Below are 17,022 nucleotides of genomic sequence, written 5' to 3' on the forward strand. Positions count from 1 at the left end.
TCTCTCAAGAGCTCATGCGAGAATATTGTTGAGATCCTCCTCCTCTAAACCTTTTCTCTAGCAACCAAAGACCCGACCACTCAGTCTTGCTTTAATGTGCAGTTGGTCTATTGCTCTTTTGTCATTAGGAAGTGTGATTTCCTCGAACAACGTAAATTCACAGATCGATGGTTGTTCTAAAACTCAGGAATGCTCGCAAAAGACATTATGCACTTCTGTGTTTGAGCATCGTTGGCTTCATCATGTACCGATACCTCGGGTAAGTTTGTATAAGTTATTTATTTCAATGCTCATTTTTGTTACATAATACGTTTTATTGGAGAAAATGAAGAACTTGTTATAGAGTAACAATGTTGCTATAAAATCACCAGCTGTTGGTTTGTTGTCTGGTTATTGAAAACTGCACAACATTGGAGGCAACTAAAGACAGCTTATCTTAACTTGGCAACTGGTTTACATGAAGTATATTGCTACTTGAATTATAACTCAAGGCAAGACCAAACTTTTTTTCATTAGTGTGTTCTATGAATTATCTTGTAGTGTCACGCAACGTCCTCCACTGCGGTCTAATTTATAAAGGGTGGACACAGATGTATGTAGTTCCATTGTTGGATGTTGTTTGTAGTAGTGCACATTTTTATGTGTCTTTGCTGTCAGTTTGCATGTTATCCATTCATACTTAATCATGCCTTATCTGGAATTTCAGAAATCTAGTGGTCTCAAGGATTTTTTCAAGCACATAAGGCTGTGACTTAGAGCAGAGGACTGTAACTTGATTGTGTGTGATTCAAATCATTCTGGTATGACCCATTATTCTCCAGTATGCTTTCAGGAGGAAGGAGAATGAGCAGGAGAGTGGGGTTGAGTGCCAACTCATCCCAGTTCACCTTAGAGGGAAAACCATTCCGTATCCTAGGAGGATCCGTCCACTATTTTCGGGTCCCCAGAGCCTACTGGAGGGACCGCATGATGAAAATGAAGGCCTGTGGCATCAACACTCTCACTACGTATGTACCATTCCTCATCTATTTCATCATCATGACCCTGGTCACTTGTTGGACAGTAATAAGGAGCATCCTGTTTGTCTTACAGATATGTGCCATGGAGTTTACATCAGCCAGAGAGAGGGGTTTTCCAGTTCCAAATGCAGTTGGATTTAGAGTAAAGACTTACCCGCTACTCTCATCACTTACTGCAGGCTTATGTAATGTAGGCTTATAGATTTTTTGTCTAAAGTGTATGTCCCACTGTATCATTATGGTATCTTGGAATTATTTCAATAGCTTCTCAAAAAAAATATTTTTTGTTGCAAAATGAATGAAACCTACCATTTTCAAAGATGAACTTTCTTTCTTATAAAATGATTGCTGTCATGACATAAAACTCCTTTATGATACATTTGGAAGGACAGTAGCTATGTTATATCATCATATTCTTGAAGTTGTAATCAATCTTGATTATTTTGATTGTTATGCTAAATGTAATATGCAAATAGATATACTGTATCATGTTATGGAATATAACTCTTCATATAGAGTATTTTTATAGAAAACAAGCAATAGAGGGAAATATACCTATATCCATTGAAAGCTTGGAGCTTTTTGTATTACTCTGTTTATCTTAGAATAACACCCTTCATCTTTTCTTTACCCTGGTGATATTGCTTGGTCTAAAACCTATTGGGAATTTCCTCCTTTGATATTTGGAATTACCTGAGCTCTAATGCTCTTGGGAGCACGCAGCAGATGCACTCAACAGCAGCATTTCCACAACAACAGCACTTGGCGTGCAATTAATGACACTGAGGAGATATGTTAAGCGTTGCCAAGCAGAGGTCCGATACCTCATTCAATGACATATTTTATTATCTCTCCTTGAGCTTATGTAACTAGCACATTTTCAGTGACTTTGTTTTAAGGCAAGTTATGACGAAATTAACACTTTTAGATTCTCTGAATACAATATTTTATACTTCTGTGTGGAGGTGAGGTATAATAACTGATGTTGGTGACTGTTCTCTTCATCCTGTCTTGGTTTCCCAGAGCCTACATTAACCTGGCTGCTGAAGTGGGACTCTGGGTGATTCTGCGTCCAGGGCCATACATTTGCTCAGAGCTAGACCTAGGAGGACTACCGAGGTCTGTCTGCTGTTAACTTCTGTGCTATTGTCCTCTGATTTGTCAAACCACTACTGAAGCTTTTGGGTTTTTGTGACCTACACAAGTTATTCTCATTTGCATCTCATTTTCAGAGATACACATAGTCTACACCACAGCCTTTTCCCTACATGTAGAATCTCACTACAAGTCTGTAGAATCCTATCAGCCTACTTTTTATTAGAGTGAGAACTTTATTGAGGCAGCATTCCTCAGGAAATGCAATAAAGAGGTCGAAGAGTAAAAATACGTTCACACAAAGGTCACTTGATCTACCAACACAAGGTGCCATTTCACTGTAATGTGCAGCCATGGGAACTAGGATAAACAAGTTACTGGGGGGGGGATGCTGTCCTATCTACTGGCTCTCTTGCTCTGTCTTGAGTATATGAGTAAATAGTGAATAAACAGTGAATTGCACTTCAACACCCACACATCTTTCTACCTCACTGTGAGAAGTCTGTTACTGTAGATACAGCATCTAACTATGTCTCTGTCTCTTTTTTCAATGCATTCAATGTCCCCGGTCTCTTTTCCCACCTCTTAAGTTGGCTTCTTCGTGATGGAAGTATGAGGTTGAGGACAACTTATCCAGGATTCACTGAAGCAGTCAACACATTCTTTGACAAGCTCATTCCAAAAGTGGTCCCAATGCAGGTTGTTTTTAAATTGTTATTGTATTTACCTTTATAGTTGTCATTTATTTGTTAGTTGTAGAATTGTCCTTGTATATCATTTGAAAATGTCGTTAATTTTTCAGTTTAAAAAAGGAGGCCCCATAATTGCTGTGCAATTGGAAAATCAATATGGATCATTTGCAATGGATACCAGTTACATGCCTTTCATTAAAGAGGTAACAGGTTCAGAATTGAACACACACACAAACATAATACACACACACACACACACACACACACACACACACACACACACACACACACACACACACACATACACACTCACTACAGATCACTTGAGACCCAAGTGAGCCCTCATACAAAAATAAATACAAAATACACACAACAAGTACAAAACACACACACCACTTGTTGGTTGTCACTTGTTGTGTTTCTTCAAGGCTTTGCAGTCCAGGGGGATGAATGAGCTCCTGCTTACATCAGATAACCACGAGGGGCTAAAGGAAGGGGGTATGAGTGGAGGTACAGTATATATCATTACAGGACACTCACATTATGCTAACTTGAATGTTATCTGTGTCCACATTTAGTAATCAATTTCCAAAGTGGTTTTATACAGTATGTATTTTATGTCATCCTCTCTTTTAGTAATCAGAACAGTAAATCTTCAGAAACTCAATCAGGGGGACATAAAGTATCTGAATGCTATACAGGTACATACAAAACTTATTTTCCACTACTTTTCTGTACTTCAGAATCATTAGAATGCCCACTTTTGAACGTGTCCATATAAGTACTTGAATACTAATACTATAATACAAATACTAATACTATATAATACTATAATACTATAATGTAAACATTGAATTCCCCTCATTAACCAATATTGTATCAATTGTAATTGACCAAGTGTATGCTGTGTGCTTTCTATTCATATACGACCTGATAAATGCTTGTTTGGAATTAAGGACATGGGAGATTCCATTTGCAGGCTTTTCTTCATTATTTATTACTCTTATTTGGCCCAGCACCGGTAGATAAGTGAAAGATGTACATATATATATTTGATTGCTCTATTCATGACAGCCCAATAGCCCCACAATGGTGATGGAGTACTGGACTGGCTGGTTTGATGTGTGGGGAGATCTCCACCACGTCCTCGCCCCAGAGGGTAATATGTAATTTCTCCTCACTAATATTTGCAGATATACATTGAAGTCCATCAGCTTGTCACGCTGCTGCATATCATGTTTTGGACTTAGTTGTTAATCATAAACACATTTGTTTGTGCATGTCTCCCATTTGCTCTCTATGGAGCTCATCCATATGACCAACCCTGGTGTAACATCAGATCAGGACTGTCTACTGTAGTAGTAGAGAATGGCTTATTTGTGTGGCAGATACGGTCTCTGCTGTGCGGGAGATTCTTAGAAGGGGCTGGTCCATCAACCTGTACATGTTCCATGGAGGGACTAACTTTGGCTTCATGAGCGGAGCACTGGCTAACCCCTCCTACAAGGCCCTCATCACAAGTTATGGTTGGTCCTGCTGTTTTTATGAACATCCAACTCATCTTAGCATTCACAAAAATACTATTTGCACTGCAAAGTGTTTCTTGTTGTGTTTTTACTTTTAAAGGGACACTTCACCAATTTTTAACATCACGTTCATTCTGTCCAGCACCATGCCACATACGTGTCTACATATGTGAAAACAGTGATTTTCAAGGTTTCTACTGTAGTCAAAGAGATATGAGAAAATTGATGTTATGAATATCATGTCATTGGGGGTAAAAACTAAAAAAAAAGGTATTTTTAGAAACAACAGGGAGTTTCCAGCCAGTGGGAGGGTGTTTATGGCTGTACTTTTGAAAATCTAAATCAAAACCCTAACCCTAAACCTTTTTTTTATCCCCTATAATATCATATTTCCTTAGGATCTTTTGTCATATCTTTTGACTACAGAACATTTCTGTTTTCACATATGTAGACACTGGTATGGTGCTGGAGATATTGAATGTGATGTTAACAATGGGTGAAGTGTCCCTTTAAACTCTATCATCATTTTGAATAGTGAAATATGGGTTGTTTGCAACATTGTAGCACACTAGTACACCCTCTGTTTAAAATAGGATATTTCCTCTCAATTCTTTCCTCTAAAGCTGTATTACACTTTCCCACCACTAAGTGGCCATCTGGGTTTACTTATCTTTAGAGAATTCCCCAGTCCCTGATGATTGTTGTCTTGTAGATTATGATGCACCTTTGTCCGAAGCTGGAGAATACACTCCAAAGTACCACCTACTCAGGGATCTATTCAGTCGGTACCACAGTAAGTTTTATCAATTAAACGTACATTGATAAGTATGAATCCTCAACTTACAAATATGAAGAGTATATGTGAGAGCGTGTCTGACCTCTTGCCTGATGATTCCCTTGGCCTTGTTTGTCGGAGGTGAGAAGCTCCCTGATATGCCGGCCCTGCACTGGAGGGAGGCCTATGAGCCAGCCATCATGTACCAACACCTCTCCCTGTGGGACGCCATGAGCTTTGCTGAGGAGGTGAGTGTGTGTGTGTGTGTGTGTGTGTGTGTGTGTGTGTGTGTGTGCGTGCGTTCGTATGTGTGCGTTCGTATGTGTTTGACAGTCTGACATCTTATTCTTCAGGAGCTCCACAGAGATAAACTGTTTTCGTGCGTCTCTCTCTAGCCTTTTAAATCCCCCACCCCAACAAACATGGAGAATCTCCCAGTGAACAACGGGAATGGACAGTCCTATGGCTACACCCTCTATGAGACCACTATCACCAGTGGAGGCTCCCTCAAGTCGGGAGACAATGTACGAGACAGAGCCCTGGTGAGTAGAAACACCCTCAGACACAAAGGTATCAATTGACTCATCATACCTCTACACTCACCATAAATCACAATGAATGATTCTGGCAGTAATGTCATAATCTGACAGCATATTGTAGGGTCTATGACACAGGTATAGTAAAACGATCATAATGATTTCTAAATGTTTTATGATTATCCCAACCCAGTTTGCCAACATACAGACTCTTTTGAAATGTGATTACTGTGAATTGTAATTGGGAGCACGTATTTAACAGATGTGTTGTTTCTAGGTGTTTGTGGACAGACATTTCATTGGCCTTTTCAAGCACCGGATCTTGGAGCTAGCGGTCCCTGATGGAAAGGTATCCAGAGGAGACCTGCTTAGCCCTCAATGCAATGTTTGATGTGATGGCAATGCTCAAAAGCATCTACAAGACTAGAGAGAGCCAAAGACTTGTGTCTCATTGTTATTTCTAATTACAGGTAAAACGCACATTAAGCTTACTGGTGGAGAACTGTGGCCGAGTGCACTATGGCAAAGCTCTAGATAAACAACGCAAAGGTACGTCTACTCAGCCTCTGAATCTAAATCATATCGCCCAATCATAACATCAAAGATTAATGATGAATGGAAATGTGATTTTTCATCTTTGATTTGTTTTTCTTTTGTAGGTCTGGTAGGGGACATTTTGTTGAACAACACTCCACTGAGGGACTTCACAATATACAGTCTGGATATGAAACCCAGCTTTATTGATAGGTTTGAATACTTTATTCAATTGGCACTCAGAATATATCAATGATATACTGTATTTGCAAAATATTTAAAATGCACTGTTTCAGCCTAAACCAGGCGCCTTGGAAATCCCTTCCGCATATCCCCAGCTTTCCTGGATTTTTCATGGGGAGACTGTTTGCGTATGGCTATCCAAGTGACACTTTTGTGAAGCTGCCAGTAAGTGCATACATAGTACTTTGGCCTTGATGCCTGCTTTAGTCTTTACAGTATATACCTCTTTTTTGTTTCTAGTACCTCACCAGCAAAGTGATATTTACCCCAAAAATGATATGCAGAGTTAAAAAATGAATGGTATGCCAATTTGTTGACCAGGATAGTAATGTCTACAGGGCTGGAGTAAAGGTGTGGTCTTTATTAATGGGCTGAACCTGGGTCGTTACTGGTCCATCGGCCCCCAGCAAGCACTCTACCTCCCAGGACCCTTTCTCAACAGTGGAATTAACCAGGTACAGCTACTATATTACAACCCTCCCACACACCCCTAAGATAAAGCTTGTAAGCCTGGGTTTTCTCAACATCCTCTCAGTGTATGACTGCAGCCCCCTGATCCCCACCACCTTATTGTGTTTACTATTCAGGTCATTGTGTTTGAAGAGCAGGAAGCTGACTATAAAGTCCAGTTTGAAGAGTCTCCTGATCTGGGCATGGCTGTAGACATTCAGTGACTGCATTGCCAAGCTGCAAAATGGCTGCACATTGTGTTGGGGTAACTCATCTCATCCACCACAAATAATATAATTGTTTCCTGTGCTTACCATTTTGTTTAAACAAAATACAATTCAAACTATCTACTGGAAACTTTGAAGAAGGTATAACAGCCCAACAAAACAAATGTTTTCTTCTTCTTTTTTTTGCCTAACTACAATCTTCATGTTGGCTGGCCAACTAGCTGACATCAACATCTGTATGTGTTATTTGATATTTGGTTATGAAAGGTGTCATATCATGTCAATGATAGCATTCTAGTGGTATTTAAATTCCAAGTAAATTATTAGACATATGAGTGATCTGACTATTGATTGGCTGATGCTGGTTACTGTATGAGCTTGGGCAGTTTTACTTTTAGTTTTAGTATTTACATCATTCCTTTTGAAGCACATACTGTAGACAGCTGGCAAATATGAGTTACTGTGGCGTGTGTGCTTTGTTATTGGCTCCCCAGAGACGAAGACAATGTGTGAAGATGTGACGTGTGTTGGGCTCCACCATATGTGAATAGAAAACAATGCTGTGATTATGAACATATCAGCCATCACAGTGGCAATGAACTACATCAAACAGGGAGGCAAAGAGACATAGATATATGGAGTACATTTTTATGACTATATTTACATATAATTACAGTGACTTTACATGACAGACTTACTCTTTGAAATCGTATGTTTACCTCTGAATATCCAATCAAAGAGCAATAATTGCTGTTTGGGGCGCTAGTTAGAAACCGTTTAGAAAATGTCTAAAGACATCAAGGGAAGACCATTAGGGAAATGTATCATGTGACTACATGATGTAAAGTAATGCTTCATTGACTAACACTAAAAACAACATATTTATTTTATGTGATGCATATTTCTGACCCCAGTTTGAAAAACAACATGGACAATAGACCCTGATCTTAACTTGAAAGTGCTGAAATAAATCAGTAGTTATACATACAGTATACAATCAGGAAACAATGTGCAAATGAACAAAAAGAAAACAAACAACGAACAAAAGCTGGTATTACGGTACGGGTGTTATGCTAATGAATGGCTTCCTCTTGTGTATTTGTGTGTAATGTAAAGCAATACAGACCTATCTGAGGGCTCTGTGTGTGTTTGGGTGTGTGTGAGAGAGAGAGAGAGAGAGAGAGAGAGAGACTGGTCATAATTAGTGATGGGTTTCGGGGTGCTGTCTGAATAGCTCAGTGTTTTACAGTGAACGTGGGGAGGGTTCATGTCCTCTCTGATCAGTGTGTCAGTCACTGCTGACTCATGTCAGACAAGGAGCTCATTCTTCTGAGCTGCTCTGCACCCCAACAACAGTCCAGTCCAGGACAAAAGGAGCCAAATCACCAGCAGACAGGGGACACTACTGGGCCAGCCACAGATTGGTCCAGTGCATGGTCTGGCGATGTTGATTGGATGGTTGGTTTGTGTTAGCTTGGTTGAGGACACTTTCTACTGGACACTGTGTAAAGACATCCTGTTGTCTGAATGGCTGGATATCTTTTGTCTCTGCTCTCTGGCGAGCTTCTCTTGGCTCCTCTTGGCTTTCATCAGTGCTTCGAAGCGCTTAGCTGAATATTGCTATCTTCTTTGAGTTTGTGCTTTGATACTCTGTGCCTGTATTCATACATGGCTATGTGCTGCTTAAAACTGACGTGTTTTCTGATTCCTTTTCAAAATCTCTCAATAGAAGTCAGACATACTGTACAGTAAATACACTTTTGACCCGTATTATGCCTGTCCATTTGGAATCCCAGCCACCGCATCACCTGTAATTATACAATGAGTTGTTATTGTCATATAAATAAAATGCATAACCATATGATAAAAAAAGTAAATTGTTACACATTACAGAGATGTTTATTAATCTCTATGCTTTTAATCATAACATTTCTGCAATACATATTGACCAGGATAGGCTTTGTTCAATATAATTTCCATACCTCACAGGGGCTCAAAAAGGCAGGTTGCCCCTCAAACAATGCCTCTCAGGAAAGTTAAGTCATTAACATATATCTCTCATTACCTGTTTCAGAAGAAGTTTCATATCTCCACATTGGAATCAGTGAATCCTTTCTTTCCTTCATTCACCAAAACAGGCTTCTCTGTCCTAGTGTGCCATACAAGTACCTGTCCGGAAAATAATGAGGAATGCTAGGTTACATGCTAGATCTTTTTTTTTTACTCTTGGAAGGTAATCTTTCTGCAAGCTCTGATTTATGTGTTCTTGTCTCTGGGCATTTGAGTGTTATTATTGTGGAGAGTGGAAATATGATTCCTTTGCTTGTCTCACCCAGATGTCCTGGAGAACATTTGCTGGAACATGGAGAAAAGAACCCAGGTGGGTGTTTGTGTGGGTGAATATAGTTTAAATTAGTAGCTTTCACCCATTTTTGTTCTGGCATATTGAACACATGCCTCTTCGTAAATTGTTTGATCTAAAATAAATGTGTAGAGACGATTTTGTGGAAAATTATGAAAAATAAGGTCTCAGTGGCTGAAACATGCAGTACAGTAAACTAAAAGTACTCTATGCTTCTCCTTTTCCAGTAGAAAATACACTTATAAATAAATAAAAACTTGAATTTAATGCCACTACTTACGGTACATGGCATATGCTGTGGCTGTATGCACACTGCATGTGTTATGATTTGTAATGTAACATTATGCTTCCTTATCAAGAGTGATTATAACAGGTCTTTAGACATTCTGACACAAATATCAGCTATATACACCTTTCTTCTCCTCACCTTAGTGCAATTAGCAGCCTTGGGCTCCAAGTCGTTGAGAGTCACCAGCTCCCGCAGTAAGCTGCTCTCCTGGTATCCTCCCTTCACTCCCCGCAGTTTGAAGTAGGCCTGAGGCTTAAAGAGAATGAGTCGCAGGTTCACTGCAAACCCAGCCATGTCAATGGCAAAGGGCCGATGGGGATCAAATACAGTCTTCCATCCATACACCTTCCCCAAGGTGTTCACTTTAGGGGACTCATAGCGTAGGCCACCTACAAAGGCTACAGGCCAAACAGACACCTTCCTTGTTGATCGCATCTAGACAAAAGAAAGGTAAAAAAAGAGTCAGAGCCACTAGTCAGAGGAGATTTGCACAATGTCTGTAACGACTATGTAATGTAGTTTATTTAACAGTCCAAATTTTGCCCTAATACGATAGCTACAGTGAAATGGAAACAGTACTGTGCTGCACAACACGAGCATCCCTCTCCATTCAACTCACCTCTTCAAACAGCTCCAGACTATATGCATTGTCATCATCTGCAAAATAGACAATCCCTGGCTGGCTGTTGTTGAGGCTAAATGTTTCTCTGAGCCAGCGCAGGGCCAGGTTCCTCTGCATGGTTCCCCGGGGTATCCTAGGGTCCCGCGTGTCCCCTCGGAGCTTGTAGTTCCGGGGCGTTTCCACGTTGAGGTGTGTGTAGTTAAGGCCTGTGTCCCGAAGCAGCCAGGTGACCAGGGAGGTCCTCCTCTGGGAGTCCTCCACCAGGATCCAGTGCAGGTTGGGCACGTGGAGGAAGGTGTTGGCCATCCGGGTCAGCTCCGCCTTCTGTACCGGCCTGCTATAGGTGGGTGTGATAATGTGGATGGTGGGCAGCACATCTGACCAGGGTGGGGGACGGCTGTAGACGTACTCCGTTCGCACCACCTCCACAATGTCCTTGTTCTCTGTGGAGCAGGACTCCTTGAGGGTGAAGGTGTTCCTGGAGTCTTGCCGACTCTCATGCCTGTCATCTAGGACATCGGACGTGTTAGAAAGCATTGTTTCTGGCAACAAACTACATAGACAAGCTTCATAGAGTGAGTGAAGACTTTCCAATGGACTCCTCTTAGCCCTGTTTTGCTATATATCCTAATAATGAATGTAATGATCATTAACGTATGCAATTAAATCAATTAAAATAGATGTCAAACTATTATGAGCCCGTTTAAAGTCAGCATCTCATTACAGGAATTATGAAATCATGTGGGTGATTAATTTTCTGCTGATTCCACTCTAGCTAAAAGCGACCTCATGCCACAGCATCACTTAATGACATTTTCCCTCACTGACAAGATGTCAGCTCATTATGACTATACACACATTTTTTCCCATTGTGCTTAAAATCTCGAACAACATTTCAAGTAAACAAATACTGTACATGACATTAATAACTAATTGCACTGTAAGAAAAACATGTTGTATAGGTTCAGTGGTAAATTGTAACCCCCCCCCCACCACCACCACCACCACCAGGGATCTTTACCCTTCCGAGAAGCTAGCAGAGGGGCGAGGGCACTCTGATGCCAAACAGTGATGAGAAGCGTCCAAGGCAATACAATCAACACAACTGCAAGTATTTCTCGTCTCTTCGGCATCTCCAGGGTCAGACCTCATTACCTATAACACCGTAGAAAGGGACACTTAACAAACTGTGGAAGGTACTGCTTTAACTGAACAAATTCATCAACAATGTGTTCAAACAATGGTCAAGCTAAAGCTATAATCAGATCTCATAATGTTGTTTGCTATGTAGAGTACTATGTTTTAATCATTGAAACTAAAGATTTTTTAAACTCACTGTTAATCAGCTTGTACGGCGGATGGCACTACAGTGTTGATATTTTAAGAGAGCTTTGATTTGGAGAATTTGCTTGAGACCAGCACCTAGAGTATGCTCATTTACAGGTAGGCCTATGTTGACACTCATGTTGTTTTGCACTTGCCACATGCACTGATTAAAGCTGTACATCAGTAGTGATGAGGTGAGTTCTCCCCCTTATAATGTAAGCGCTTTGGGTGACAGGTGCTATATAAATGCAATCAATTAATTAACTAGTTAGCTTGCTATGAACTCATGCTATGAAGTCAACTGTGGTTAGACTGCCATGCATCTCTGCATTATTAAAGCAACTGTAAGACCATATCACTAGATATCATGTTAAAAAGACAAGTGATCAAACAACTGAATAAAGAACACTCTTTTAATTAGGGTCAATGACAGGTACATGATACAGTACAAGGCTTTAAATAAAGAGTTATTTTACAGAGTGAATAACATAAAGGTAGAGAGGGAGATTGCGCAATCGTCCGCCATTCAAAGGTCTATATTTAGCCTGCTGTTAAGAGCCAGTGAATGAAGGGGCTGACCCGTAGAGTGGCCATCTAATGGACATTCATTGTGGCTCCATGTGAATTGAATTTACCACATGGTAACCCTCCATTGAAGAGCAAGCTCCTAGGCGTGTTTCTGCAGAAATAAAGCATTTGCAAGGAACCCTCTGCCCCACTAGAGCCATTGCACCCCAGAAAATAGGTCAGAGAAAGCTCCAGGCTTTCATTTCTGCCTCATGGAAAAGCAAGCTGGAATACTATATAAAGAATTCCAAACTTTACTCATGATAAAACTAGGCTAAAAAGATGCTTTCAATTTTTTTATTTTTTTTATAACATAGGTTTTTTCGTCTTTATTGTGCAGGTTCATAGCCAATTCTCGCCTCTGTGAAGATTAACTGTGTGTTTATTTGTCTGCGCAATAATAATGTCTAAATCTGACACAACCAAGAAAGATGTCCAAGAGGAAGCACCAGGACTTACCTTTGTTTATAGCTCATATATGGCCATACCAGGGACGAGCAGCACAGGAGCTGCATATAATATGAGTGAGGTGGCAAGGCAGCCAGGCAGCCTCAGTTGTTTAGTTTATCTGTCACATGAAAAAAGAGAGAAAAACACAGAGCAGTTAGCACAAAAGGCCAGGTGTGTTTGTGATGTAATGCTACATGAGTAACCTCTGGGGTGGCAGGTTGCCTAGAGGTTAGAGAGGCTGGCCAGCAATCGGGAGGTTGCTGGTTCGATCCCCTAGGAGGAGCCGGATGTGAACTGGTAACTGGAAGGTTACTGGCATCATATCTAAGGCTCCTGCTGTTGTGCACTTGGCTCCAGCGGTGCTGAATATGGCTGCCCTGTGCCCTCTGTTCTCCCTTGGGGGTGTGGTGTGTGTTGTCTCGGGAGGGGTGTGGTGTGTGCAGTGTGTGTGTTGTCTCGGGAGGGGTGTGGTGTGTGCAGTGTGTGTGTTGTCTCGGGAGGGGTGTGGTGTGTGCAGTGTGTGTGTTGTCTCGGGAGGGACAAGCTGAATCTGAGAGGTTTCCTTACAACTACCTTTACATTCCTGTCTGTTCTGCTGCAAATTAAATGAATTAACCTGGGACATAGTCATGTTTTATTGCAGCATTTGGTTTGATTAGAATGAATTCCACAGGCATGTTTGGTATTCTGTCCTCACAGATTCTGCCTTGCAGGATATATGCAAACCAATAGACCAACCATTTGTCGAAAAAGTGTCTGAATCACTACTGCAGATGCTTCTGCTTGGCTCCGTGGAGTAAAACACTAGCGCTAAAAATCAAACAATCAAACATTTAAATGCATTTATATAAAAGCAAGAGAGGGAGAATGTGCATGTGGCTCAGAGATTGTCTATTTGATTTGGTCAGGATGTATCACACCAGTCAAATGCTCCTACCACATATCCTGGACCAAAACAGGACAGATAAATAATGGAAAAAATCATCAGCTACCCACTCCTGTCATTTTCCCTCACCTTTCGTCTGTGATCAAGACAGACAGTCTGCTTGTTAATCACAGCTCTTCAGATGTAATTAATCCTTGATTAAAGAAGATAAACTTCTGTTTCTAAGATCAAAGGGTCCAGCACCTAATTATCACACCAGTCTAGTCGTAATGGGGTCTCTGTGTTAATTAGGTATCATTAATATTGGCAAGGTAATTAACAATGCAGAGCATGCTGGCAATCAACTGTTTAAAACACATCTAAATGACTTATTCCACTCGATTGCAACACCTGTACCCTGAGTTCTGAAATCCAGAAACTGCACATTGTCAGTATACATTACACTGTACAGCAATGCAGGTGTGGTCTTTATAATGCATTCTATATTGAATCCTTGCTGTCCACAGATCTACTTAAATGGTCGTATGAAAGATAACAGTTACAGTATGTTTTCTTACCCATTCTCACAACTGTTAATGTTTATCTAAACAGTGCTTTTATGATCTCTGAGTGGACAGATTTACCTGTTAATATTAATATGTCTTTGTTAACTGCTGTCATTAACACATTTTTACAAAGTGCATAACATGTTTTGTGGTTGTAATATTAATGAAGAAGAGGGGAAACCCAAAAGTAGATTATGAACAGAAAAAAATAAGATGTACAGTAGCCTAACAATTGGGAAACCCAAAAGGACAATCTGTACTTCTCCCTACTCAAACCTGTCAGTCATAAATTGATAGTCTTAATATAAAGTATTATCAGCCTACTCTTTCTTTACATATTGACTATTTTTCCAATAATATGGCATTCATTACGTGTTTGTTGAAATGGTTATGATAATATTTTTGTTGTGTCAAGAGAAACCAAGCTGGCTGACCTCAGTGGAGGTGCAAGGTGATTCCCAAGTGCAACCTTTGTTTACTGGCTCCATTTTGGTTTGGTTATTGTTAAGCTCATAATTACTATGGATTTAATTATGTGATAGGACTAAACAGACTGAAGCATGACCCTCACTTGGCTGTCCTCACTGAATGTGTGGGGAAAGTGTGAATGGACTACACAATGTGTCTTACTGTCTTTGAAGATTCATAAGTCAGCTACATTTGCAATACTGGCCATTGGCCATAATCAAGGTATTCATCAGAAAAAAGGGAGGAGCAGGGGTTTTCTGGAAAACATAAAGTATTGCTAAATGTGTAGATATTAAATGTTTATATTCATGATGCTAACTCAGCTTGTTTTACATGCAAAGCTTTTTCAAGGGACATATCATAACAATGCAAAAGCTCAAACACATATCTCATTTAGTGAAGCAAGAATGGGGTCATATTTGGTATACATTTCATTTGTCCTTCTTCACTTTCACTTTTTTATTTGTCTTTCTTCACTTTCACTTTTCAGTCTGATAATTCCAATTAGAAGTTTGCACAGTTTGATCTCTTAATGAACATTAATGCCCTTCTCAGCCCTGGGTTTTAAAAATATTTGTTTTATTATTACATCTTTATTTAGACAACAGGGGGACCTACTGAGACCAAGGTCATTTTTGCAGAGGAGCTCTGCTTACAAACTTAAAACAATCATAAATGTACATTCAAAAGTGGAACAAAAGTTACAAACATAAAACCGTTAGTTAAGTACATATCAATAACAAAGTCAACATACACAATATAATCAATTAAAACATATACATTCCTTAGTTGACAGATCCTTCATCAAGATTTTAAGCAGACCAAGTGACATAAGAGAATCTAATTTCAGTTTGTTTTGAATTCCATGTACTCGGGGCACAGAAACTAAAGGCAGATTGATCTAGAGAGAACAGATAGATTCATTGCCTGAATGTAGCTGATGAGTACTGCAGATGCAACTGACCATTTACACCAGATTTCTGGTACTTCTGTTTAAAACCTTTTCCCAAGCTTGACAGCTTGGGAGTTCATTTGGACTTGGCAGCTTGGGGGTTTGTGTTCTGAATGCCATTGATTTGAGGGACTGGCAGAGAGTCTAAATAAGAGGTCCATGGTGACTGAGGCATCACGAAGAGCCCAGCAGTAACACACGTGCATGCACGCACACACCACACACCACCCACATTAAGCTGTCGATCCATAAACTCTGGTGGGCTGAGTGGTCCGTCTAAACATTTGTGGGCCTTTTAATCAAACGATCATCAGCATGCACAAATAGAGATTAGACACTCATAAATCAAGCACAATGCCATTGATTTATTAAGACTTAGAAAAGCAACAAAAAAGGCTATTTTTTTCAGCTATAGTGCTCTCCTCCCTTCCTACAGTAACCAGTCTCATTCACTAATTTACCTGTTGCCCCAGACAAATTGTACTAATTGTTCTGATCAAGGCCAATGTTGAGATATTAATATGGTGAATATCCAATTAACAGTTTGACAGGATAATACATTTGATAATAAATTACAGCTTTGCTCTTGTAAGAACAGATATTTAATTAAAGCTATACCTGTACATTTTAGTACTATATGTACTATATGATGTAAGAACGCTACTGATTTCTTCAATAAACATTAGCTTGTAACCATCCCTATTACATAGTATCTCCTTGTTAAAATGACTTTTGCATGGAGGCCTAGGTGTGCTATAGAGATGTGCTCACAGTCACATGAACCCTGACATCCAATCGAAGCACACAGATTGATGTTTACCCTCAGAGCTCTTAGCCATATCCATGTCTTTCCAAATGGAGTGATGCCTAGATACATCACATTAGATGGGATTTTCAAGATGGGAAATTGCTCCATGTATTTATGGGTATCTCATACATACTAAGGTCATGATTTTTTCATCCATCAAATACATGCAGCACTTACCAATGCAGCCATATTACTTCAGCTGTGAACTGTATATACAGTAGGATGCAGGTTCTGAGCCACAAAGTCAATCTGATGGCTATAAAGTCAAATTACCCTAGACAGTGGTTGTAGTATAGGGGTACCCCTCTGCAAAACATTAATCAAATATGAATAAATCCATAACCATTTATTTAATAGAGGTACCCCCACACCCTATAGTTTATGTTAGATTCATATACAACATAATATGGATGCAATATAGATTGTAGAGAAACCAGAGTTTCATCCTGCTGATGTGGCATGTTTTCTGATTCATACACATATATATATATATATATATATATATACATGTTTAACATTACAGCTTAATTTCTTCACACTGAACATTGTCAAATATCAGGGTTTTCCACAAAGTCAACGTAACCCAGAGCAACACGCCTTGACAAAAAGAGATTGAATGATTTCAAACAACACCAAATGAGGTGTTTCAG

The 17,022-nt window shown here is 39.9% G+C and overlaps 2 protein-coding genes across 2 annotated transcripts; one reads left to right on the plus strand and one right to left on the minus strand.

Moving 5' to 3' along the window:
• The first annotated feature begins 833 nt into the window (after positions 1-833).
• LOC310816268 (beta-galactosidase-1-like protein 2) lies at positions 834-8,217 on the plus strand. The gene is made up of 18 exons (XM_083686381.1): positions 834-1,007; positions 1,093-1,161; positions 2,043-2,138; positions 2,705-2,813; positions 2,917-3,009; positions 3,235-3,316; positions 3,443-3,507; positions 3,881-3,965; positions 4,195-4,332; positions 5,045-5,125; positions 5,249-5,355; positions 5,503-5,649; positions 5,921-5,992; positions 6,114-6,192; positions 6,303-6,390; positions 6,474-6,585; positions 6,759-6,875; positions 7,008-8,217. Exons 1-18 carry the CDS (start codon positions 844-846, stop codon positions 7,092-7,094), a joined length of 1,791 nt encoding a protein of 596 aa, XP_083542507.1. The 5' UTR covers positions 834-843; the 3' UTR covers positions 7,095-8,217.
• A 470-nt stretch (positions 8,218-8,687) lies between these two features.
• Positions 8,688-11,503, minus strand: b3gat1b (beta-1,3-glucuronyltransferase 1 (glucuronosyltransferase P) b; the record flags this gene model as incomplete). Its single annotated transcript, XM_083690816.1, has 5 exons — positions 8,688-8,905; positions 9,163-9,266; positions 9,887-10,183; positions 10,368-10,879; positions 11,392-11,503. The coding sequence occupies 4 exons, from the start codon at positions 11,501-11,503 to the stop codon at positions 9,180-9,182; spliced, it is 1,008 nt and encodes a 335-aa protein (XP_083546942.1). The 3' UTR covers positions 8,688-8,905; positions 9,163-9,179.
• Positions 11,504-17,022: the final 5,519 nt, after the last annotated feature.

Source organism: Argentina silus (genome assembly GCF_951799395.1).
Source record: "Argentina silus genome assembly, chromosome: 2".
Lineage (NCBI taxonomy): Eukaryota > Metazoa > Chordata > Actinopteri > Argentiniformes > Argentinidae > Argentina > Argentina silus.